Source organism: Acipenser ruthenus, chromosome 4 (assembly GCF_902713425.1).
Source record: "Acipenser ruthenus chromosome 4, fAciRut3.2 maternal haplotype, whole genome shotgun sequence".
Lineage (NCBI taxonomy): Eukaryota > Metazoa > Chordata > Actinopteri > Acipenseriformes > Acipenseridae > Acipenser > Acipenser ruthenus.
Window position 1 is genome coordinate 99,031,416 of NC_081192.1, and position 25,405 is coordinate 99,056,820.

The following is a 25,405-nucleotide window of genomic DNA, read 5'->3' on the forward strand; positions in this document are numbered from 1 at the left end:
TAGCTAGACTGTTGAAATGAATTTGAACCACAACAAATGTTGTTTTGTCAATAAGATTTTGTAGATATTTAAGTTTACTTGTGTATTCTGTGTTATGCTGCCATGTGTTATTCAGAGGTGTGTTTATGAATACATCAGCTTTCATACTCTTAGTAGTCAGTTACTGCTCTCCCAGGCAGTGCCAAGACAAGATGGTATTCTTTTTAAGCAAGTGTACGTAATCAGCAACGATTGACAGAGACAGACCGTCAAAGCCAAGTTTTTCAACCTTTAGACCCCATAACTTGAATTCCCTTTTATCCATAATGATGGTAGCCAATAAACCTTGTGATCCTTTTTTAATACACTTATTCAAACACAGCGGCTGGGCCTTGAACATCATCATCACCCAACAAGGCAAAGAAATTACAAAAGGGTTTTGCATAGCCCCGTGTTGCAGTACGTTCAATAAATACATTGTTACACAAGCTGGAGAAATGATGTATCTACATGTAGTTGCCATGCTTAAATAACACCATTGTGCTCTTTTATTATCTCAAACTGTATTATAGTTTTGTGCCACCGGTTTGGTCTGGCACTTGACAGCTGCCCGACACAGTACCTGTATGACCATTAAACTAATTGACAGTTAAATATTTTAACAAATTCTGTGATATTATGTTACTTTTAGTCTTCGACAATACATAATTTAACAAGTCCAGCCCACACTCCAGCCCACGCTTGTCTCTAGTGTGTCTAGACTTATGTGATACAGAGATGTGAAAGACTGATACTGAATTATGTGGATTACCCTACCATAAACAGTAAGACACTTTAACATAAATTCATTTTATTTATATTTAATGTAGAGCAATTTATGTTGGTAGTATTTCCAGTATGAGTCTGTGCATGTGAGGCATAGTATATTTTATGTGGGGTTCACCTGGCAGTGGTGGGGGGTGCAGGAAGGAATGGCAAAAGCTGTTACCTAAGGGGACAATGGATGCATGACATTGGAAATTGTTATGTGATGGTACTAGATTCTGTAAAAACCTGGTTACATAGATGTGTCCTTCTAAACGCAGCTTCGTTTTGTAAGTGTACCCTTATGTGTTACCATGTTGGATTTTGTATTTCTTATTTGCATGTGGCTGCCTGAAGTATCCAGGTACATTAAACTAATGCAAAGTGTCTCTGTCCACAATGACTGGAACTTAGAGCAGACCTTACAATCGTTAAACTCATAACATTTATTGCAGGAGAGTAGCTTGAACATGAATTACTTGCATAAGCAACGGGGTTGAACCACTGGGACGGAGGAATTTCTAATTGTGTATTGCTCAGCATATTCAATATATTTAGTGTGTAAGCTATAATCTGCCTGTGGCAAAACTTAAACCTAAATGGTCTGATATCCCCTTTGGTATTTTCATGAGCTTCTTGTAGCCTAGATTGAAACATTATGAACTTGTATAGATTTGTTTACTCATATGTGAACTCCAGTAATTTGGTAACTGGGTTATCTAGCTGTAAACAGTAACTGACACCCCTGGTGCTTTGTTTGACACGAGGATAGAGTGGCTTCTAATGTTGTGAAATCAGTTCTCGTTTTGTCTTATTCTTGACAGGTCACTTGTATTGTAAGTTAGATGAAGTTAACTATAAACATAAGAGAATATTTACAGAAAGAAATAGTGGGGGTGCACAGTGGGTGCTGTCCATCCAAAATAATAACACAAGCTTGCACGCAAGTTAAACACACAAATATGCAACTGCAAGGAAAACTTACCTTTTAAGGTCAACTCAACCCAGCTTGGTGATCCAGGCATTCTCCTGCGTTCTAGTGGAAGTTATTTTAAACTAAGATTTTGTGCGTTACTGTTTTGAGTTCATAATCTTTTGATCATGAACAGCCAACCTACAGCAACATTTCTGTCAAAGTTAAAAAGCATATTATGTAGTACATCCATTATTTGTTCTGCCAACAACAACAACGACAATAATAATAATAATAATAATAATAATAATAATAATAATAATAATGCATGCACATTAGCACACTGTGTACTAAGGATTGCACTGTATCAGTGCTACTGTATGTTGTTTTTTAGCTGTCAAAAGGTATGTAAATCAGTAAAATGACTTATTTGAGGCATTTGTTTCATAAAATACTTTTTCAGTAATAGTAAAAATGATATACTGTAGTCTACAGCAATCACTGGCACACACCTAACTCATAATCATAACCATAATCGTAATCACAGGGTATCAGTAGGCTACAGCTAATGGGTCTCTGAATTTCACAGTGGCATGCATATTAATCAATCATACAATACACACAGTGAAAACTAAGCCTCTTCATAGATACGGTATAATATTTATTTGAATACTAATAAGAAAGCTCATCCATAAGGTACAATTTTTTTTTAAATCAGTAAGGGGAAGCCTACATGCATCTATGTGTTCACTTAGTATAGGCTTTTATTTAAGTCCCAGAAGAAAAGATGTCAACAATTACCACGTCGAGGTATTGCAAATCAACCAGTATTTTTAGCCGCACTAACCAGCTTTGGTTTGTAAAGTATGAATGGTTCAAGGTTCAAGGTTCATGGTGCAACGCTCTTTAATACCATAATCTTGACATATTGTGGACTGTTTAGAACAGAGGCCATGCTTGGGATTTCTTTAGAGATTAGCCTAATGCTCCTCCCTCTATGTTTACAGTGACTGCTATAACTGTATAGTGTCAATGAACTATCTAACAATATGGATTATTCTCTACAAGCTCCCTGTAACAGTTTGGAAAGACAATGTAAGTGATTGTTTAAATGTATTTTCTTCTAACTGGCTGACCAAAGTTTTATCTGAGATAGTTCCATGTTTTTTTTGGTTCAAGCAAAGTCAGTTGCATACATAATGACTAATGTATGAGTCTGTATTAGTGTGATACTGGATCTTTTGCTTGCGACTCCAGCAATGTTAATGATTTCCATCAGGACAGTATCCTTTTTTAGTTGTTCTGAATCATTTTGGGGAATTACAGGGTTATGTGAGTTTTTGTTTTTTTCCCCATTGAGCTAAAATGTCTGCAAAAGTTTAACTTATTTGGCTTTAGTTGGTCATAGAAAAATCTGTTGAATTGCCTTTTTTAGGTTTGGACAAACACGCCTTAAAAAGCCAGGATATCTATTATTGAAATCTGGATGCTGGTAAAAAAAGTGTAATGTATTTAGCCAGGTTCTAGTTTTACTGTCAGTTTACAACAAGGCTGTTTAATAGAGCACCCGTACTAGGAGTTTCACAGCAGACAGTCATAGGTAATCCTGAGGTTAACATACGTCTAGTAGTGTACATTTCTGCCTTCTTTTGGACATATTTCTCTTTATACTTAATTTATTTAGGAGCATTGTGCACCACAGTTACTCAGTCTAAATTGGTACCAGGCTGCTTAAGTAATAAAGGACTACATCTGTTTACGTCAAACAGAGTGCTTTGGAATCATAATCATTCTAAATGTTGGATTCTCTGTATGTTTATTTGCTTTTTAACTATTGTATGTGCAGCTGAAAATGACTTCCTCGGAGCTCAGCTGGTGGTTCACATCAGTTTGGTGAGATATTCAGTGTTTGCTGAGGTTATATTATACCCCAAAAGATTTGGCAATTTTTGTTATGGGAACAATAACAATGAATGCATATATTTTCTACTAGAACCTACCTGGTATAAGAAGCATTTTTTGTTAGTTGAATTTAGATTTTTCCCACGAGTAGCTACAATATATGTGTGCCACTGCAGGGGAACATAGCTGGCATGTTAACATGGTTATTGACATGTTTGTAAACTTTAGATTCAGTCGAAAATCAATTACTGGAAGCTGGACGATGAAAGACTATATATATATATATATATATATATATATATATATATATATATATATATATATATATATATATATATATATATTCTTTTTTCACATTAATATCTAATGCTGAAATGATTAGTTACTTAGTTATTATTACCTGCTCATGATTCATTGCACAGTACAGAACAACTAAACACAAAATAGTAAAATGATAAGAATGCAAAATATAACATTGGGTCTTGTGTTTATAACCAGCAAGTCTCCCAATTGCCTGTGGTCTTGCTCGGTGATAGTTTCCAATGTGGTATGCAAATCAGCAGCAAGAGGTACAAAAAAAACAAGTGAATAGGTAGCTTGTATGTAAGCAATACACACCAGAAAACGAACGTCTGCTCGAGAGTTAAGAATGTGGAGCTGTATTGATGACACCACCAACATTGCTGAGCTTCAAGGGATTCCTTTTCATCAATTTCCAGTTGCAACTCGTTGACACAATTGGAAAATCTGTGTTGATTCAGCTGGAAGTAATTACAGGTACTTATAATGGTTTAAAATGCTTTATGCTTTTGTTCTTTTCCATTTTGATCTGCTTAAAGCGTGGAAGCCATTTTACAGGAATGATGCTGTTGTGTTGTGTATGAGAAGATGGTCTGATAATGCTCAATAAAGTATGCCTACTGTTGCACAGGACTCTGATTTTCAGCCTTTTATGTGTTACAACAGAGCAACCCTAAGCTACTTTCCTCCATACTGTAGTACCCTAAGGGTCATATTCACAAAGAATGTTACACAATTCTTGAGGTAAATTTAAAGAACACCTAAGTGTACATTTTTCTGTTTTTTGCTTGTTCTATAAAATTTGCAATTTATTTTTCCTTTTACAAAAAAATGCTTTAGAGGAATAAAAGCATGGGTAAAAGCTTTGAAAATATTATTTCCAATTCTGTTTGTTTAAAAAAATAATGTACTATTTCACGTACCCATTTTACCTTTTTGCTTTAAAGAAAATCAAAGTAGGCTATTTTTTTCTGTTTTCATTATTTTGATAGGAAAATGCAATTTACTGGCTAAAAAGTCCATTATTATTTAAACCTGTATGGAGAGGACAACGTGAAGGGTTTTGTTTGCTGCCTGGTGTATCAAGTAACTGATGGGCGAATCCAGAGCAATTAAAACAATGTTATCTATCTATCTATCTATCTATCTATCTATCTATCTATCTATCTATCTATCTATCTATCTATCTATCTATCTATCTATCTATATGTGTGTGTGTGTGTGTGTCAATGCTAAAATTCTAGGTGATGCACAACTTTTGGCCATAGCTGAATATTTAAAACTACATATTCTTATAAAACGGGATTGTTAAATAGTTAAAGAAGTTCAATATATTGACACCTTTTAAAATGAGATCTCCAGCCATACAAGGCTCTAATTAAGGGTACACTGATTTGGAAGTGCTGTGATTGCTGACTGCGCAAATCATTCCGAACAAGACAAACTGACAAACTGAAACACACACACTCTGCGGAAATACTATAAAACGTGGTCAAATTAGGAAAAAAGGTTTAACAGCAAGTGTCCAGCTGGTTTATCACTTCAGCCGCATCTACCTTCCTCCAAACTGTTGTGTTCAATGAATTGCGTTTCCGTTTCTGGCAACCTCTCTCTACTTTCACCTACGAATCTTACTGAATTCAGTGTCACTCTGTGTTTCTGCTATCTTTGTTTTATTTGACTTAATAAATAATCAATTAAAAATATAAAAGAAACATGACTTTTTAGTTAGTATTAGGTTAGTAATTTAGTAAATTGATTATGTATACGCTAGCCGAGGAAAGAGACCAATGCAACTCCATCAAAGAGTCTGTTCTGCACTAGTCCCTCCTTTTACACTGATACTTATCACTGTAGATGAATCCAAGACTCTGATATAATAAAACAAAATTTTGTGGGTGTGGTTCTTTTGCACACTTAAAATGTATGTAGCTTTAACCATCACCACCTCCCTCCAGGGTCCCCATACCTCTGGGCCCCGACCATGTACCATGGTAGTCCCATTGTATTTCAATTGGACTTTGTACCATGCTAGTCCCATGGGATTATATATGGGATTATGTACCATGGTACTGCCCAATTTACAATGAAAGTACATTTTCCATGGTAATGCCATGGTACCTTTTTGTAAGGTTCGGCTCATTTGTATACCACTGTTTAGAACAATCTGTGATGGTAAATCACATCTAAACCCATTACTGGTTGGTAAAATAACCAGGCAGTAGTTTTATAAATCACATGTTAAATACTGCCCATTACTTTTTTTTTTAATGGCCTGAAATTACCGCCATTTTTTATGCATATGGGCCAAAGTCCTTAAAAACTAAATCAATAGTGTGCTATCCATCCAGCTGTACTTTGATGATGAATATATAGTTACATAGTTTACGTAAAAAGAAAAAACAGAATTAATGAAAGCTGCTAAAACAGAACTGCAGATAATTAGACAACTTAGACAAATAAATGGTATCTGTCAGAGAATTTGGAAGCTCCATCAATCTTAGATGTTAATTTCTTGGTTTTACATTTATAGGAGATCATTCTTAAAGATGTTTCCGGTATCGGGGAAATCCATCGTCTTTGACAGCTTTCCAGATCCTTCTGATACCTGGGAGATTATCGAGACCATTGGGAAAGGGACGTACGGCAAAGTCTTCAAAGTGGTGAACAAGATTAATGGAAGCAAGGCAGCTGTCAAGGTTCTGGACCCGATCCATGTAAGTTGTTTATTACTCAGTTTTTAAACATCTACCCTTATAAAAGTTGATACATTTGCACTGTAAATGTTCAGGTGTACCAAGCACCTCCCCATGCTTGTACCATGCATTTATTGTGCTTAATCACGTTCTTGGCTTTTACCATGGGTTTCAAACATTAAACTTCTATAGACGACTTCAAAATGATAGCACTGTGTGAAGGTTCTGGGAATTCATTGATGGCCCTCTTTTCTAGGACTGAGACAAGAGCAAGATAATTATTTTCAAGCCCATCCCTTTCCGTCCCTGTACAGCACAGAGTGGCATGAATAAAACAGCACTGTCATGGCACTCTAATTTCAATTGAAATCTGCTGTCTCTGTAACATCGCTTGGGACATACAGTCAGTCACATGTACTATTTCTATTGAAACTGCAGATATAAAGACACCTTTTTTTCTCTCAAACCTCAAGTATCCGAAGTAAATGTGACCATTTTAGATTTCTTCTTTCTTTAGAGGACATGCAACATAAAGAAATATACATGCCAGCACAAGCGCTTTAATAACAACTTCCTAAATATGAAGTCGTTCCTAATCATAAGGGAGTATTTAAGGAGGCTGCTGCGTTTAATGTATTACATGGTTTGTAAAATCTCAGTGAAGTAAGAACATATTGATGGCATAATCCTTCTAATGGCCTGCAGTCATGAAATTAAAAAGAGGAAATCTTTCATAGCCCAATGATTGTGTGACCCAAAGGGCTCTTTAAACCCCACCAATGTCTGTGCAGATCAGTTCAAATTGTATTTATTTTAATGAAGTGTAGTGGTCAGGCGGGTGTCAGGGAGCACACCACACAAATATGCAATTAAAGCAAGCAAAATGACCGAGGGATTAAAGCAGACTTCTTGGAAGGCAAGACAAGCAAACTGGGAACTTTCTTTGAAGTGAAAATACATGTTTGCTGTAACATCTGCTTTTATAAATTGCTTTTGAGACCTATGGAGCTTTATGAAATTATTAGTTAGCTGTAAAGTTAGCTGTAAATACTTTGAACAGTAATGCATTGTGATTTAGAATATCATAGCATAATAAATAGATAAAATAAATCTTTAATATATATTTTTTAACTTCACATTTTTTAAAAAATATTTTATAACTAAGAAGCTGTCAGACTAGCTTGGGTTATTTCTGAGGTTTATAATGCAAATTAATATATACAGTACATCTTTATATAGAACTGTGCTTCCTCTTTATATAGAGAGGCACAGCTGCAAAGTAAACATGATTGCTTAATTTGTGTTTTGATTGCTAGGATATTGATGAGGAAATTGAAGCCGAGTACAACATCCTCAATGCACTTTCTGACCATTCCAATGTGGTCAAGTTCTATGGAATGTTCTACAAAAAAGATGCCAAAATCGGGGATCAGCTGTGGCTCGTCCTGGAGGTAAGTTTTAAGTTTTCAGCCATTTGTCATATATATATATATATATATATATATATATATATATATATATATATATATATACAGTGCCTTGCGAAAGTATTCGGCCCCCTTGAACTTTGCGACCTTTTGCCACATTTCAGGCTTCAAACATAAAGATATGAAACTGTAATTTTTTGTGAAGAATCAACAACAAGTGGGACACAATCATGAAGTGGAACGAAATTTATTGGATATTTCAAACTTTTTTAACAAATAAAAAACTGAAAAATTGGGCGTGCAAAATTATTCAGCCCCCTTAAGTTAATACTTTGTAGCGCCACCTTTTGCTGCGATTACAGCTGTAAGTCGCTTGCGGTATGTCTCTATCAGTTTTGCACATCGAGAGACTGAAATTTTTGCCCATTCCTCCTTGCAAAACAGCTCGAGCTCAGCGAGGTTGGATGGAGAGCATTTGTGAACAGCAGTTTTCAGTTCTTTCCACAGATTCTCGATTGGATTCAGGTCTGGACTTTGACTTGGCCATTCTAACACCTGGATATGTTTATTTGTGAACCATTCCATTGTAGATTTTGCTTTATGTTTTGGATCATTGTCTTGTTGGAAGACAAATCTCCGTCCCAGTCTCAGGTCTTTTGCAGACTCCATCAGGTTTTCTTCCAGAATGGTCCTGTATTTGGCTCCATCCATCTTCCCATCAATTTTAACCATCTTCCCTGTCCCTGCTGAAGAAAAGCAGGCCCAAACCATGATGCTGCCACCACCATGTTTGACAGTGGGGATGGTGTGTTCAGGGTGATGAGCTGTGTTGCTTTTACGCCAAACATAACGTTTTGCATTGTTGCCAAAAAGTTTGATTTTGGTTTCATCTGACCAGAGCACCTTCTTCCACATGTTTGGTGTGTCTCCCAGGTGGCTTGTGGCAAACTGTAAACGACACTTTTTATGGATATCTTTAAGAAATGGCTTTCTTCTTGCCACTCTTCCATAAAGGCCAGATTTGTGCAGTATACGACTGATTGTTGTCCTATGGACAGAGTCTCCCACCTCAGCTGTAGATCTCTGCAGTTCATCCAGAGTGATCATGGGCCTCTTGGCTGCATCTCTGATCAGTCTTCTCCTTGTATGAGCTGAAAGTTTAGAGGGACGGCCAGGTCTTGGTAGATTTGCAGTGGTCTGATACTCCTTCCATTTCAATATTATCGCTTGCACAGTGCTCCTTGGGATGTTTAAAGCTTGGGAAATCTTTTTGTATCCAAATCCGGCTTTAAACTTCTCCACAACAGTATCTCGGACCTGCCTGGTGTGTTCCTTGTTCTTCATGATGCTCTCTGCGCTTTAAACGGACCTCTGAGACTATCACAGTGCAGGTGCATTTATACGGAGACTTGATTACACACAGGTGGATTCTATTTATCATCATTAGTCATTTAGGTCAACATTGGATCATTCAGAGATCCTCACTGAACTTCTGGAGAGAGTTTGCTGCACTGAAAGTAAAGGGGCTGAATAATTTTGCACACCCAATTTTTCAGTTTTTTATTTGTTAAAAAACTTTGAAATATCCAATAAATTTCGTTCCACTTCATGATTGTGTCCCACTTGTTGTTGATTCTTCACAAAAAATTACAGTTTCATATCTTTATGTTTGAAGCCTGAAATGTGGCAAAAGGTCGCAAAGTTCAAGGGGGCCGAATACTTTCGCAAGGCACTGTATATATATATATATACACACACACACATTCACACACGCACAGGAGAGCGGAGAAGAAAGAAAGGACCTACTCTACATTAGTACAATTGTTGGCATTCCATTAATCTGTTCCTGTACAGATGTATCATATGAGAGAAATGTGACTTGTTAACAAATATAAAATAATAATTGGACTGCAACTCCAATGCAAAATGACAATTAACATATACGCTACCCTCCAACAAGAATAGGGACATGTTCTGATTGGAGAGTAGCATACTGTAGTGTACTGAAAATATCTTTGCATTCATCTCCATTCCCAGAGAGGCACAGCACATCTGTGACCTCTCCCTTCAGAGAAGATCAGTTTCAGGGCTGATGGGAGGAGGAGCCTCAGTTGAGCTGGCGACAGAATTCCTTGTAGCTCCTAAAAGCTGTGGAAGCCTATTAAACGAAGTTCATGACCTTTAGTGCATGGTTGTTCCTCACCAGTGCTTTTTCTACAAAGGTCACGTTACATAAGGTAACATGTTGGTGTGCTGCTTCTCTGGCATGTCACCTTAAAGTGAATGAAACGGACAAAACATTTCCATAAATCTGACCTGCTGTGCACTTCTGTTTGTTTTATAAGTCTTGAATATCATAGGGAACAGATATTTTTTTTTATTATTTTAAAACATGGTATCTGGTACTACAGATCTGGTACATGTCATGCCTGGAGGGTGAAATTGTCCCCATCCCTTCAGTGGCACCTTTCCTGTCACTAACCAACCAGCTGCTTCTATTGGATGACCTATTTTCAGCCAGTAACATAGTCCCAGAGGACACTGCTGAGGTGGAATGACTTAGGAAGTGCAAGTGTAACACATTTCCAGAGAGTAAGGCATGGAATCTGAGAACTTTCTTTAACACAGTGTAGGACCAGATATCTTTTGATTTTATATAAAAAAAAAAAATACATATGTAACTAATGGCAATGCAAACCAGGAAACAAATATATGTAATTATTTTGTTTGCAACAATCACTTTAAGCGAGCCTTTAGCAACATCACAAAAATATTCAGTAGACCTGAAATACCCAATGATTCTGTTTTATTTTCTGTGATTTCCATTACACGAGAGTAGATAAGCACCAACTAAGACGTAGCTTTACAGTAAACTAATGTGATCCATATGTGTCTCCATCCATTTGAGCTTCTTTCCATATGATGAAGTAGATATCCTTCTGTCTGGTGTTGATGGCTGAAGTGTAATGCTGGCTCCAGGGATCAGCTTATTGCCTCCCTAGCGCATCAGCACACACAACGGCTGCGATGCTGGCTCCGGGGATCAACCACAGTGCGGTCTCCCCAGCGCATCAGCATGACATCCGTCTGGATTGAGCTAAGTAGGGTACATCTCTGGGGTCTTCAAGTGGGCACCTTCCATCCTCGGTGTTTCGTCGACTAGCCCACGACGGTGATTCTGGCGTCCCAGCAGCACCCCCCTCTGTCCCCCACTCAACTAAGCCCAGCTTACTTACCTGTACATCAGCTTTCCTTTCTATTGTGCTTGAGATTTCCCAGCCAGAATCTTTCCGTCTCAACCACAGCCAGTTGCTGCTCCTCTCTGCTGCTTCAGATAAGTTCTTCACAACTCTTGGCCACTGAATCCAATGACTCTGAGAAACCGGGTTGTAGAGTGTGCCACAAATCCTCGACAACCCACCTCCACTGGGAAAACCCGGACTCTCCATCCTCGCTGTTCCGCTTCAGTGGCTAGTTGAGCATACCGCAGTTTCTTCCTCTCATACGCCTCATCTACAACATCCTCCCATGGCACTGTTAACTCTACCAGGTGAACAAGGCATGCTGATCCAGACCACAAGACAATATCTGGTCGAAGGTTAGTTGTGGCAATCTCAGGTGGAAAAATAAGCCGTTGACCAATATCTGCCAGCATTTTCCAGTCTCTAGCAGCTTCCCGTTGTCCTGGGCGAGGATTGGTTTTAACACCTTTTCTTGGTGGCTGCTCTCCTGGGCGGAGAAATGTTGTCTTTTGTGTGTAATGTTTTGATGGAACAGGTGGCAACTTATTGGTCATGTTACGCTTGTCTTCCACTGCTAAGGCCAAACATCGCAGCACCTGGTCATGACGCCAAGTAAACCGTCCTTGGCTAAGAGCCACTTTACATCCTGTCAAAATGTGCCTTAATGTTGCAGGTGATGAACACAAAGGACATGAGGGATCCTCTCCACCCCAGAGGTTTAGGTTCTGTGGTGATGGGAGAACATCATATGTTGACCTGATGAGGAAACTGATCCTGCTCTGTTCTATTGACCATAGGTCTTGCCAGCCAATCTTGCGTTGTTCCACACTCTCCCATCTCATCCATTCTCCCTGCTTGGCCTGGGAAATGGCCTTTATACACATCCTCTCCTCCTGCTTTTGCACCTTGTTGACTACCAGCTTCCTCCGTTGAACTGGGGCTGCCTTGTGCCATGTAGGAGGAGATGAACTGAGACAAAGACCCCCTCTTCCACTTGCCCCATGATATCACCAATTCGAAGGGCAGCCTTTGCATCCTCCACAGCTTTCTTTGCCGCCCACTTTCTGGTAGCTGCAGTATTCCTTTACAATAAAGTCCCACTCTGCTGAGACAGCGTGGAACTCCCAACCATTTCCTGATATATGAACTGATTAAAGCTTCCAGCTTCTCTACTGTTGTCAAAGAAACCTCGTACACAGTCAGTGGCCACAGCAATCTCGGCAGTAGACCAAACTGAAAGCACCAGAGTTTTAGTTTGCCAGGTGAAGCGCTGCTGTCTATGCTCTTCAACCCTTCCACTGTTGTCTAACTTATCCCCGTCGTACCATCTCCCCAGACTCTTCACTGGCTTCTCAGACACTGTTGGTATTGCCTCACCATTAATGAAGAACATTTTATCTACTACTTTACCTTTAATTGTAGAGATGCTCCTTGATTTAGTGGGCTTGAATTGCATTCGTGCCCATCCAATGTTATTGGTTAATTTGCCCAATAACCGATTAGTGCAGGCTACTGTTGTAGTCATGGTTGTCATGTCATCCATGTATGCCTGAATTGGTGGTAGTCGCATTCCAGAAGCCAAGCACTGTCCTCCCCCTACCCATTTTGATACCCTAATGATTACTTCCATTGCCATGGTAAAAGCCAGTGGAGAAATGGTGCATCCTGCCATTATTTCAACTTCTAGGCATTGCCATGTAGTGCTGAATTATGAAGTTGAAAATCTAAATTGCAAATCTCCAAAGTAGGCTTTCACTAAATTTGTTATTGTCATTGGTACACTGAAAAAATCAAATGCTGCCCAAAGAAGTTCATATGGCACTGAACCATATGCATTAGCCAAACCCAGAAATGTTACATGGAGCTCCTTCCTCTCCTTTTTGATAATCCTGGTATTGTAGGTGATATTATTCAAACCTCCTTCTTCGCCACATATCTGTCAATCATATCCTGAGGCAGTGTCACACATTTCAGTAAAAACGCTGCATTTTTTTAAAAGACTTGTTTCTCGTAATAAGTAGAGAGTTCACTTATTTGAAACTGTTAATTTTTACAGGTGACTAGTCACCATGCTACATCATACTGGTAATGGAACTGAACTGAGAAAATAACAAAAATAAGACATACAGCTGTGTATCAAAATAACTCAGTGTACTGTCTCTACACAGCAGAAGCTTCTCGTGCCTTCAGTATGGCAGCCATGGTCAAGGTCACCAACATACTTAACACGTATTGATACTGACCCATTTGACAAGAGCTATTAGTCCCTATAAAGCTGGCACTCCTCCTTAATTGACCAGCTGTTAATCCACACCAGAGTCCTCTAGAACATAATATACTGATTCAAAGGAAATCCACAATCTATTTTGTGAATAGGAAAAATGTCTGGCAGGGCAACATCTGTAATATGCTTTTGCGATGCTTGGTAACTGTAGTCTTTTCAGGGGCCACCATGGACTATAAATACTGTATTTTCTTTTTTTTTAAGTTACCATTTGTCTTTTTGTTTCACAAATCCCTTTGTACAAGACACCTCTAAGATGTAAATGCAGATGGGAATTATAAAAAGGGTGATTATAGTTATTATGGAGAGAAGCCATCAGTATTGTAACAGTAGTATCTAATTTACCCTCAGACTGGAAATGTGTAGAAAGTAATGTAAATAATTACAGTTTACTCCTCATTTTTAGGTCAAGGCAGTTATATAGCTGTAGGTTAAAGAGCTCAGAGATGGAATTTGATGTTCCCTCAGTAGGTACACATTAGCAATCTAAAGCATCCAAGTTGACCCTGCAATTGTAATGACTCACTGCCACACTGTTATAATTCCGGTAGAATTGCAAATCAGTAAACACAGAGAACAATCTCCATGGTTACTGTTCTGCACTATACAGTTTCTGTAATTTTCAGTGTTTTTGTATGAGCAGCGGAACCTGAATCCCATTTTATCTGACCTCCAATTAAATGAAAACACTCTGCCAACTGGACCTTCCATATTTCTGCTCGCTTCAGTAGTCCTGTTGTTTCCTTTCTATTCTGAGGATTTCTCTCAGTACTGTATGTGGCGACGCAATACAGTATCACAGGGCTATGATTTTTTTTTTCAGTTACATAAGCGTATTTATTACAGATTATGAATGTCACTGCAGACTCGTCGGAATGATTGATTTTCAGGAATTTTTTTTTTTTCTTACAGTCCTATTGCCATTTTATAATGTTTGCAACCATTCTGAGTGGTTCCCAGAGAAATAGCAAATAGATAGTGTTTTAAAAATATATAAATGTAAAATTTGATTTACATTTTTAGAAACTCTAAAACAGTTTGTGTGAACTCTATGGAGTTACCCTGCCAAAACTTAAAAAAAACATATATGCATTATAAATTCTTAAATTCTAGAGTTTCTTATTTTCGGTTTTTATTAAATTCATTTTTCTGTGCTTATTTTGAGTTATTTTTTGGGGCTTTCGCTTTTTATATACGGTATATTTCGGTTACTTTCGAAAATTCTTCTGCTTTTTTATAGTAACTTGACAGTACTTGCATACTTGTACTTTGCTGTCTTCCACAATGGAATCCTTATGGTCACAGGCATATTCTTCTGTGGTTTTTGTGTGCTTAGGCATGTTTTTTTACATTTTGCCAGAATTTACACACGCGTGTAAATACACCTTATTGAACGGTAATAAAGCTTTAAGTCTCGCGAGCAAGAACAATGCTCCATATTAAATTGTAATCTCATTTTAAATCTCGCAAGCGTGTACAATCCTCCTGTAGAAATATTAGAATTTGCTGCTTCTCAGTAGCTGGGGTGAGTTTAAAGTATTCAGAATGAATCAATGTGAGATATGTCAGGAAGAGGGACATCGACCAACTGCACTGGGAAAGTATATATATATATATATATATATATATATATATATATATATATATATATATATATATATATACACTGTATATATATATATATATATTTGTAGGTTATTTTATTTTTATTTTTTTTTCACGGGGAAAGGGGTCAAGTCAATGTGAACTGAGTAATCATTTCCAGTATTTTTCAGTGTTTTTTGGCTATACACCAATTTCATTTTTTTGTGTCGGGGGTGTTTTATCGATTAAAACGGAAAATCAGAAGCCCTAATTATAACGTAGACACACAGATGGGAATCTTGGTGCAATTAAACATGCCATGATGAAGGGGAGCTTCTTGGTTACACAAAGACTATCTGAACTAAACACAACTATTTATACTGCAAAATGGAAAAGCAAGCTAAAATAGAAACTACTTAAAGTGCCTTAGACTCCAAAATGTATAGAGAAATATGAAGTCTCTCTGTCCTGCTTAGTCTGCTGGGTCCTATTAGGGTTCTAATCATGTCGTAAAACCAATTCATGTCACCAATTCCTTTAATAATCATTCTGTCAATACGACCTCCCAGTGCAGTCACAATCATTCATATTCTTCAAGGTTTTGTCATATGCACCAGTAGTAAAAAAAAAATCCATTGTTATTTTCTTTTCTTTCTATTTAAAATCTGTGAGGGCCAAATAGGTATTGTACTCTGTTTCCTAAATAGTCTTAAAATGGCAAAACAGTAGCAGTGATGGCAGATCGAGTGACCAACTGCTGACCTGCTTAATACTTGCTGATCACAGGCACTTCTGCAACTTGGAAGTCAACAAAGTTCTACAAATAAAAAAATGGAGGAACAGTCTTGTGTGCATTGCCAACCTGACTCATATTTAAAGCCTACAGAGCAAATGAATGCACTAATTGCTTTGCCATTTCCCACTCTAGGTACGGTAGGTCTCAAATTCTGAAAGAAACAGATGTCATGACATTCATGGTTGCAAAAAAAGTAAAAGATGCCTTAAAAACTTTGCAAAAAAATTGCTCTTGGAAATCATTCTCTGCTGGGGACCATTTTTATAATTAGTTTTTTTTTTTTTTTTAACAGTCTAAGAGCTCAGGCTATTCTTACTTTTGCATTTGCAGTTAATGCTTTTATTAATCACTCAATTAACCTAAAATGGTGCATAATGACTATGCTGTTGGAAAAATGTCAGTTAGAAACTCATTTAGATTGCACATCTACATCTATATTTTGCTTTGCGTCATCGCAAGTTAAATTAATGACTTTATTTTAATAAAGCACCATGTAATTCCCTTTTTCAGATTTGTTTTCTATCTCATATTGAACCACGAGTTCCAGAAGGCTTGAGGTCTGTAAGGAAAAATGATGTTAGAAACAGAGGCATAATGACAGTAGTAGCGTCTTACTCCCTGTGTCGATTCATATTTTTATTTCCTTTAATGGTACTTTTGAATGAAATCCGTGCAAGCTGTAAAATGTTACATCTTTGGTTCTAATGCCATCATAAATTAGGTTTAAATGTGTCTCAGCTTCCTCTGTTTCTATGCAGTTTTTTTTGTTCTTTTGTACAAAATAAGGTATTCACCTGAACAATTCTTATCTACCTTTAAAAAAGATTTCTAGCTGTAGCTGCACACACGTTGTTGTATTCACTGCTGTACCTGGGAAACGTCACATTACAATCTACGCTCAGGCAGGGTGGTTCAAATCAGGTCTCCCGGTCACCAAATGTGACCTTCAGTTTTAATATGGCCAGTAGATTTTACCATAAGGTCGCCACGATGACGACTAACCATATACAGTATATACAACAGAACTTCGGTTCTGAAGTCAGAATCTGCACTGCCCTTTTGATCTCGCAGACCGAATCCTTTCGTAGAACCGGACCCCTTTTCTTGAAGCAACAGTCAAATCTGTTTGCATTTGGATTTGGAAAATCCACATCTGGCCAACACCATGAAAATGAGAATGTAACTGAAGATGAGGAGGAGTTAATTTAATATTTTAGTCAGCTTGTCTTTGACAGTAACTGAAAAATAAAGAAATGTGTTCACTTCCCTGGATTTTTTATATAGTTATCTTCCCTGGCATTTAATAATGTAGTTATATTTCCTGGCATTTTATGTATATACTTCACTCACTGGCCTTTCATGCACTCAGTAAATAGTTCCCTGGCATTTAATGCATATAGTTGCCTGGAATTGTATGCAGTTAGTTCCCTGACTTATCCATTGTATATAGTTTCCCTCCCACAAGATATAGATATACATGTCTTATTGTCCCCGTTTGAAAATGTTGGCCACCATAAATTTCACTTGTCAGTACCTGAAACACCAGCAGGTATCAGAAATGATCCTATTGCAAAAATCGCTTGGAGCAGCTGTCAGTGTTAGATGGGGTGGAATGGAATGACTTCAAACTGTGAGATTTAGACACAATGACAGCATTCCAAAAGTGCTATATAACATGTTTCTTGCTAAGTAAACAAACCAACATTGTTTCACTAGAACAATTTCTCCTTTGTCCTGCATTTTTAAACTGTGCTTACATAATAAAATCCATAACCATTTAAATGAACAATTCCAATTGTTCTTCCATCATTTCTAGATACAGTGAAGGTCTGCATTAACTGAATTGTATCAAGCTGCACAAAATGTAAAATGTATTTTCTATGTTCTCATTCTGAGACTACCAGAAAACTATCAGTGGCATTATAGCACATTATATTTAAAATGTAATTTAACATTTCCACAAAATACCAGTGGAATGCGACTCTATGCTTTCAAACAGTCCTTAGTCTCAGAATGCTTTCCTTTCAAATATACTGTAAGTATGCTCTACAGAAAACACATATTCAACACCTGTGTGCAGTATCATAATGCCATATCCAAATTAGCCTTGTCTGTGTTACAATGAACATTTTTATCACAATGAAAAACAAATCCATTAAAACAAAACAGCAAGATAAAAAATGGTTCACTGTTGGTCCCTTTATTATCGATATAAATCCCACCCATTTGATAAGGGGATGTTTTAGAAGTAAATTGAAAAAAAATGGTGGTGAAACTTGGAATTGATATGATTTAGAATCCGTTATTGAGAGTATTAGATTGTGAGGATGTATGGTGGTGTATGTCGGTCCGTACATTAGTCCATCTGTGTGTCACCCATTTCTGAAACTTGGCACTCGTATTATTTAACATAAGTTATTGGGAGTGTAAGCTTGTGGGGATAGACTGTATGAAGGTGGCTCTCTGTCTATTTCACACTAATATTTTTACATGTATCTTGAGAACACAAGAAGTTACTCTGCATTCTATAAACCAGTCATTATATTATATATTATCACAAGACTAATTCCTCATATGCTTACCTTCTGACGTTTATGTCTTGAATACCATTTATCCAATTTTCATTAAACTGTTCATTGCCATTTCTTTCATACTGTCCATACTGTAGATATAAGCCATTCTCATCCATTAACTTTTGTGTCACACTGATAGCTCTGATTGTAAAATTGAGGCCATGGAGGAGGATGTATGCTACTGATATGCTTGTTTCTTTTGCAACACACTTAATAGATTTAATTTGAAAACACACCACAGCTCTTCAAAACAAAAAGGATATTGCTGCTCTAGAAAGAGTGCAAAGAAGAGCAACCAGAATTATCCTGGGTTTAAAAAAGCATGTTGTATGCAGACAGGCTAAAAAAAAATAATTTATTGAACAAAGACAACTATGCAGCGATCTGATTCAAGCATTCAAAATTCTAAAAGGTGTTGACTATGTTGGCCCAGGGGATTTTTTCGACCTAAAAAAAAAAAAACAAGGACCAGGGGTCACCAATGGAGATTAGCTAAAGGGGCATTCAGAACAGAAAATAGGAGACACTTTTTTTACACAGAGAATTGTGGGAGTCTGGAACCAATTCCCCAGAAATGCTGTTGAAACTGACGCCCTGGGATTCTTTAAAAAGCTGCTTGATGAGATTCTGTGGTCAATAAGCTACTAACAACCAAACAATTAAGATGGGCCGAATGGCCTCCTCTAGTTTGTGAATGTTATGTTCTTAAATAGGAGTAGGTTTAATATTAGAGCTGTAGATGAAAACATATGGAAAGGAAACATAAGTGGCGGTCTTAAATAGGAGTAGGTTTTAGAAGCTGTTGCATTTTGGTTGAAAGGCAAATCTACTGAGCTGCTATTAACCTTGAGTCAATACAACATGAACTGCATTTGAAAGCAGGTCACAACATTAAATATTATATTCTCAGCTAAGGCAAGGTCTCCTCTTTCCATTGTTGCCCCGAACCTCAATGTGTCCTCAGGCTGAGAATACACACTTGATCCACACACGTCTGGGATGTTCTTGATTATTCAATTCATTCATATAATCAGAACCTTTTCTATTTGTTCGGCTCTGATTACTGTATTGATTTTCTACCTCTTTTAAACGATACCCTTTCTTACAGATTACACATTGTGTTCGGCTGCATCATTAATTGACAAGGGGCTCCAAGGTCTATTTGTTTGAAAGAACCTTTCTAAATGTCTGAAGAAAATGGACACCGAGTCATGACTGTTGTGTAAATGATAACAGTTATTCACAATAGCTCAGGCCTCTGACACGCAGGTCTGATGCATGTAATACAAAATACAATGAAGCCGACACTGTCAGATAATGGCACAGTCACGGGACTAGAAAGGGCATTACCCATAATCCATACAAAAAAACAAAACAAAAAAAAACACATTTCTAGATGTACTGTAATTAATGTGTCTGAAAAACAGTATAGGGACCAATTCATTTCCTTTCTCTAATTAAACATTTTAAATTTGCGTTTACGTGACTACATTTTTTAGAATGGACCTAGGAGCAGATTACTGTACATCTAATATTCTGTTGCAGTTGTAATATATTGTCACAATGATAGTTGGATGTTTGTAGATTTGTGGTATGCACATCACCATGCCAAATATACAAAATAAAGATGCGCTGAAATGTGCCAAACGAATTAAGGACAAACATGTTTGCATTATTTTGCGTACACATTTCTCCAGAAAAAAACCCAACTGTCTCAGTGTTTTCCATTTATTTTCTTTAAAGGGAATTCAAATCCGAGAAGCTTCACACTTTGCCTCACATTTGAGTACTAAGCGCTGCTTTTCCTATGACCGATGTGTTTTCAATGTTCAATGTTGGCTGAAAGTGATAGCATTGAATAATAGGCAAGCAGCAACAAAATTACCATAAAAAATTGAATTCACCTTTACCATAGTGTGTCAGTTTTTCATATAGGAAGAGGTTGGACCTGCAAAATGCTGCCAATACATATTTAGGTAAGATTTACTGGAATTATTGTGTAGCACCATGTACTTTGTGTGACCAGCCTAATGGGGTTCAGAAACATTTGACCCTCTTATTTTGAATTTTGTTTGCGCTTTTATAAACTTGACACTCTTACATTTTTTTCATTTCCTCGCTATCATTTCAGGTACTGAAATGGTTACTGTGTAACGCATGGTCTGCGGGGTTGATGCAATCTGTGGGGTTGCTGCAATCCTGCCTCTGCGACTGGCAGAGTTTAGGACCCAGGGGAGTTTTGTGGCAGTCATGCATTCAGTGTGTGAGGTGAGCTTGCATACTTGACCATCCATGATGGATTCACGTGCTCTTTCACAAAAAAACAAATACATGCAAAAATCAATCCTCATGGGCCACAACGTATCCTTTCATAATTCCAACCTTGGAAAAGGGCATGCTTTCTGTAAGACTTGCAGGACTGATTTTAATGAGAAACATGAGGGCAAGAATGATGTGGTACATTTGTTACAAAGGAACTTGGAATGAATATTGGTAATTGAATTCATGTGAATGAACAGGGCTGAATTTAAAATGAATTACTTCAGAACTCAGAGGAAGTGCATAGGATATTAAGGTGTTATCCCTGTGGTATTCAGTCAGAATTTATTATGATTTTGTGGCCATTATTTTAAAGTGTTACCAGGATTTAAATGTTTGTCTACAAGTTCACTACATTTAAAGAGAAATCCATGTGTTTATATAAAATTATATATATTGTTGCCTTGGAAACACTAAGACGATGCAATTTAATGCTTTTGGGTGCATTATACATTATACATTTTACAGGAGTTATTTTAAACATGTGCCAAATAGAAGTTACACTCCTGCTATACCACTTCCTACACTATTAAGATGTGTGCATTAACCTTTAAACTGGTGAGGAACACAGTGAGGCAGCAGAATGCTCTTACATATGGTAAATGCAGTGCCTGTAATAGTGCTGTATTTTGACTGCAGTGCCACATACTTTGCAGTTTTTAAAAAAAAAATTGGATCTACATTTAAAGTTCTTGTATAATATATGATCAATTTAAGAGCTGCCAAGTGCACCTGCCCAGTAATCTCTGGCCCCTTGGTTGGTGAGAGTAAGAGGTGGAATATACATAAGCAATTGTTGCTACTCTTGTTTGATTAGGTTTTCGCATCATATGTGTTGTATAAACCAGAAAATATGTTGAACTATACACATTTGATATAACAGTTTTTTTTTTCAAAGACATGTGGTTGTTATGCAGTTGTAATGAAGGGCTTTAAAATGGTTTGGGTTATATATATATATATATATATATATATATATATATATATATATATATATATATATATATATATATATATACAACACATTAAAGCTATGATTATTAAATTATCTGTTTAAAAGATACGTAGATATTTAGAATACCCTTTCAGTCTGACAGCAAGAGCTGAAATGATCAAACATCTCACTGGCAAACTTGTGAAAGAAACCACATAATCAAATTAAGTTTGTTATTCTTCAGAGATCTGTGTTATTTGTTATTGCTCTAAAAATGTGCTTGACTGAACAATATGTGGTTGCATAATGTGTACCTCCTGTAATACAAAAACAAACTATACTGTATATGTTACCATAACCTGTATATACTGTGCATCAATATGCAAACCACATATTACATTTGTAAAAATAAAAATGAGTGTGCAAATAATGAATTTCATGTGTCGAAAAAATGGAAAGGAGGCTGCGTTTTATCTTGTGTGGAACTCACAACAAGAATGAAAGTCTGACATCATGCTAAATTGTTGTTGGAAGGCTGTAAGATATAGTAGCGAGTTGGATGGTGCGCTTACTGTGGCGCCATCTTGCACATTTGCTGGCCTGGCTGCCACAGACCTCATATAAATAGTTGCTGCAAGGCACTGCGAGACTTGGGATAATTTTATCCCTTCTCCACTGGCACATCCGATCCGTGAGGGTTCGGTGCGGTACGGGTATGGGTGGTTCTCCACTGGCTATTTGTCAAGCCGAGCGAGAACCAAACCATGAAACTCCCGCCTCACAAGACATTTGAATTCAGCTACAAGCCATGCCGAGCCAGGGGCGGGGTTAAGGATTTCCGTCATTATGTTGCGTCAGTTAGTACACTCAACAAAGACAAACAACATGCTGGGCAGCAAGTGTGATGAGAGAAAAGTACAGCCTTGGGATGCTGAGGAAGCGCAGGCTCTAGTTTATCTGTGGGCAGATAGAAGTGTTCAGAAAGATTTGCAATTGTGCGTCAGAAATGAGAAAGATCATGCCAGAATTTCTGACGATTTTAAGCAAATGGTTATAAACCGTGGGTATGGTACACTTAACTCACACACTCAAAAACACAAAGTTCTACCAAATTTATCAACCTTGGAGTAGTGGTTAGTGCTCTGGACTCTTGACCAGAGGGTTGTGGGTTCAATCCCAGGTGTGGGACACTGTTGCTGTACCCTTGAGCAAGGTACTTTACTCCAATCTAGGAAATAAATAAATAAAAATAATGTGATATCTGTATAATGTGAAATAATGAATAATATGACATCTTGTAACCTGGATAAGGGCGTCTGCTAAGAAATAAATAATAATTATTATATTAATATAAAGAAAAAAAAAGCGGAATAAAAAAAATGATAAACTTATTTACAAAAATATTGTAAAACAAAATATAACTGTACCATACATACAACTATGTTTCTCGTTTAAGCACCCAAACAAAAAAAAAACTTTAGAAAAAGACGACAACTATCTTTGGCAAATCATATTTTTTCCCATTCAACAGAACTAAGTGAACACTATTAAGTCAACATAATGAGTAAAATGTGTGGATCATAAAGAAATTCCTTAATACATTTACAAAATATAGTGATACAAGATACAGCTGTACCATTGGTCTGTTAATTTTTGAACACCATTTGTTTGCACATCTTTTGGCAAACTGAGTTAATTAATAACAATAATTAATAACAACTGTCTTTCATTGCATTTGACATCAGACACCAGTGCCTTCTGACAGTTCTGTTGTCAGTTCAACACTTGACTTATTTCTATTCCAAAAGAATATTATCTTCAAGTATTGCTCATCCTTGTTAGACAGCTTTTTGGGTCTTCCAGTCCTGGGTTTGTCAATTACAGATGATGTTTCTCTGTACTTGTTGATTATGCTTTGGATACCACACCTTGAAAATCAAGTGATGTGAACTATTTCACTCAATGTTTTTCCTTCTTTATACAAGTCAAGGTTATTATAATAGTAGAAAACACTAGTGGAGGTTTTGAGTAAATTTTTGATGCTCATAATGCATCAGAGTAGAAAAATGCAACATGTCTAAGACTTTTGCACAGCAGTGTATATTTAGTAACCAGTTTTAAATATAGAATAATCCAGCAGCATTAGAGGGGAGCGTAATAAATATCATAGACTCAATGTCTCCAAAAACTTTGAAGTTATTTAGTCATCTCAAAGCCAAATAAATCTTCTTATATAAATGTGTAATTTTCCAAAGGCACATTACTGTTATTATGAATTTTTACCATGGCTGCTTTTGAAAGATAAGGTTTCAAGGCATATTATAATCCAGAAATCAGTTACTGAATTAGCATTAGAGAAATAGATCTAGCTATTTAAGATTTTCTCTGACACCATCATGGTATGTTTGTGCATGTTTATTTAAATATATGCCACCAGGAAAGACTCTTTGAGTTGCAACATCTTTTAATTAGCTAAACTGTGGCTGATCTAAATACTGCCGCTTTTTAACTCTCTGTTTATCCAATTTATTTCTGGGGTATTTTATCAACCCACTTGTTAACATGAAATGAGGTTTGCAAAAAATCAGGTTTATCAATTTCAGGGAATATAGTTTCCCCCCCCGAATATTTGTTCCCCCAGGAACGAAAATATGTTCCCCCTAGGAACCAATATTTGAGAATATTAATTCCCCTTCCGACTATTTGCACCCCCTTATTTTGCATGTAACAAAGTAATCTTTCTTTGCATATAAGTTTATATTCATGCACTTTCAACTAAAAACCTTAATTTTAAGAGCATTTTCAGTAACCCACACCCTAACCATAACCCTAACCCTAACCTTGTACCATCCAGTCCCCTCTGACAGTTCCAGGCTCACCTACAATAATACAAGATAACAGCCTGCAAACATTGCTCGCATTTAATAGTATTATACATGTATAATTTACATCAAAATAGGATTAATAACAAACATGCATGTATGGGGGAACAAATATTCATTCTCCTGGGGGTACAGATATTCACACAATATTTGTTCCTGGGAAATCAATATTAGTTTATACTGGTATTAGATGCTTTAGATCATTAAAATAGACTGCCTTGTTTCCAAGAGCATCCTTGAGAAAGAAAAAGGTTGTAGAAATCCCTTCACAGGCCATGGATTGAAACAGCTGTGGTATTTGCTTTGTCATTCGTTATTACTGTGCATGTCTTAAAAGCTGCCGATCACATTGTTTTCATTGTTTTCTTCCAGCTTTGCGATGGAGGATCAGTAACAGATCTTGTGAAAGGTTTGCTGAAGCGGGGTGACAGAATGGATGAATCAATAATTGCCTACATTGTACATGAAGCACTTATGGTAAGAGCAGATCACCGGTCTGGGTTTTGTGCATTATATTTTGCAAGAACAGGTATATTCCACCTATCATTTTCTGATGAATGATTCATCAGTTTTATTGTTAACCCTGGAAGTGCCAAATACATTTTTAAGACTATCCAGTAAATTATAAAAATGGTACCAACACATGAGACTTTTATTCCATGAAGTGGAATTCTCTCAGTAAAAGATACAGTGGTACTCTATTGCGATTTGCCTGGCACTCCATTTAAGCTGTTTAACCATTTCCAGACTTGGATTAGTCAATTAAATAA

At 36.9% G+C, this 25,405-nt stretch overlaps 1 protein-coding gene across 7 annotated transcripts in view; it reads left to right on the forward strand.

The window, feature by feature from the left end:
• LOC117399743 (myosin-IIIa-like) overlaps window positions 1–25,405 on the forward strand; it is a 102,669-nt gene that overhangs the window by 14,707 nt on the left and 62,557 nt on the right. For 5 of the 7 annotated variants that reach the window (XM_059023191.1, XM_033999110.3, XM_059023194.1 and 2 more), the window contains exons 1-4: window positions 2,686–2,791; window positions 6,432–6,615; window positions 7,911–8,045; window positions 25,008–25,112. In XM_059023191.1, coding sequence (XP_058879174.1) covers window positions 2,790–2,791; window positions 6,432–6,615; window positions 7,911–8,045; window positions 25,008–25,112 — 426 coding nt within the window. In that variant the 5' untranslated portion in view covers window positions 2,686–2,789. Of the gene's footprint in view, window positions 1–2,685; window positions 2,792–4,258; window positions 4,376–6,431; window positions 6,616–7,910; window positions 8,046–25,007; window positions 25,113–25,405 lie in introns of those variants that run through there. The other 2 variants (XM_059023193.1, XM_059023192.1) reach the window with 2 other exon arrangements.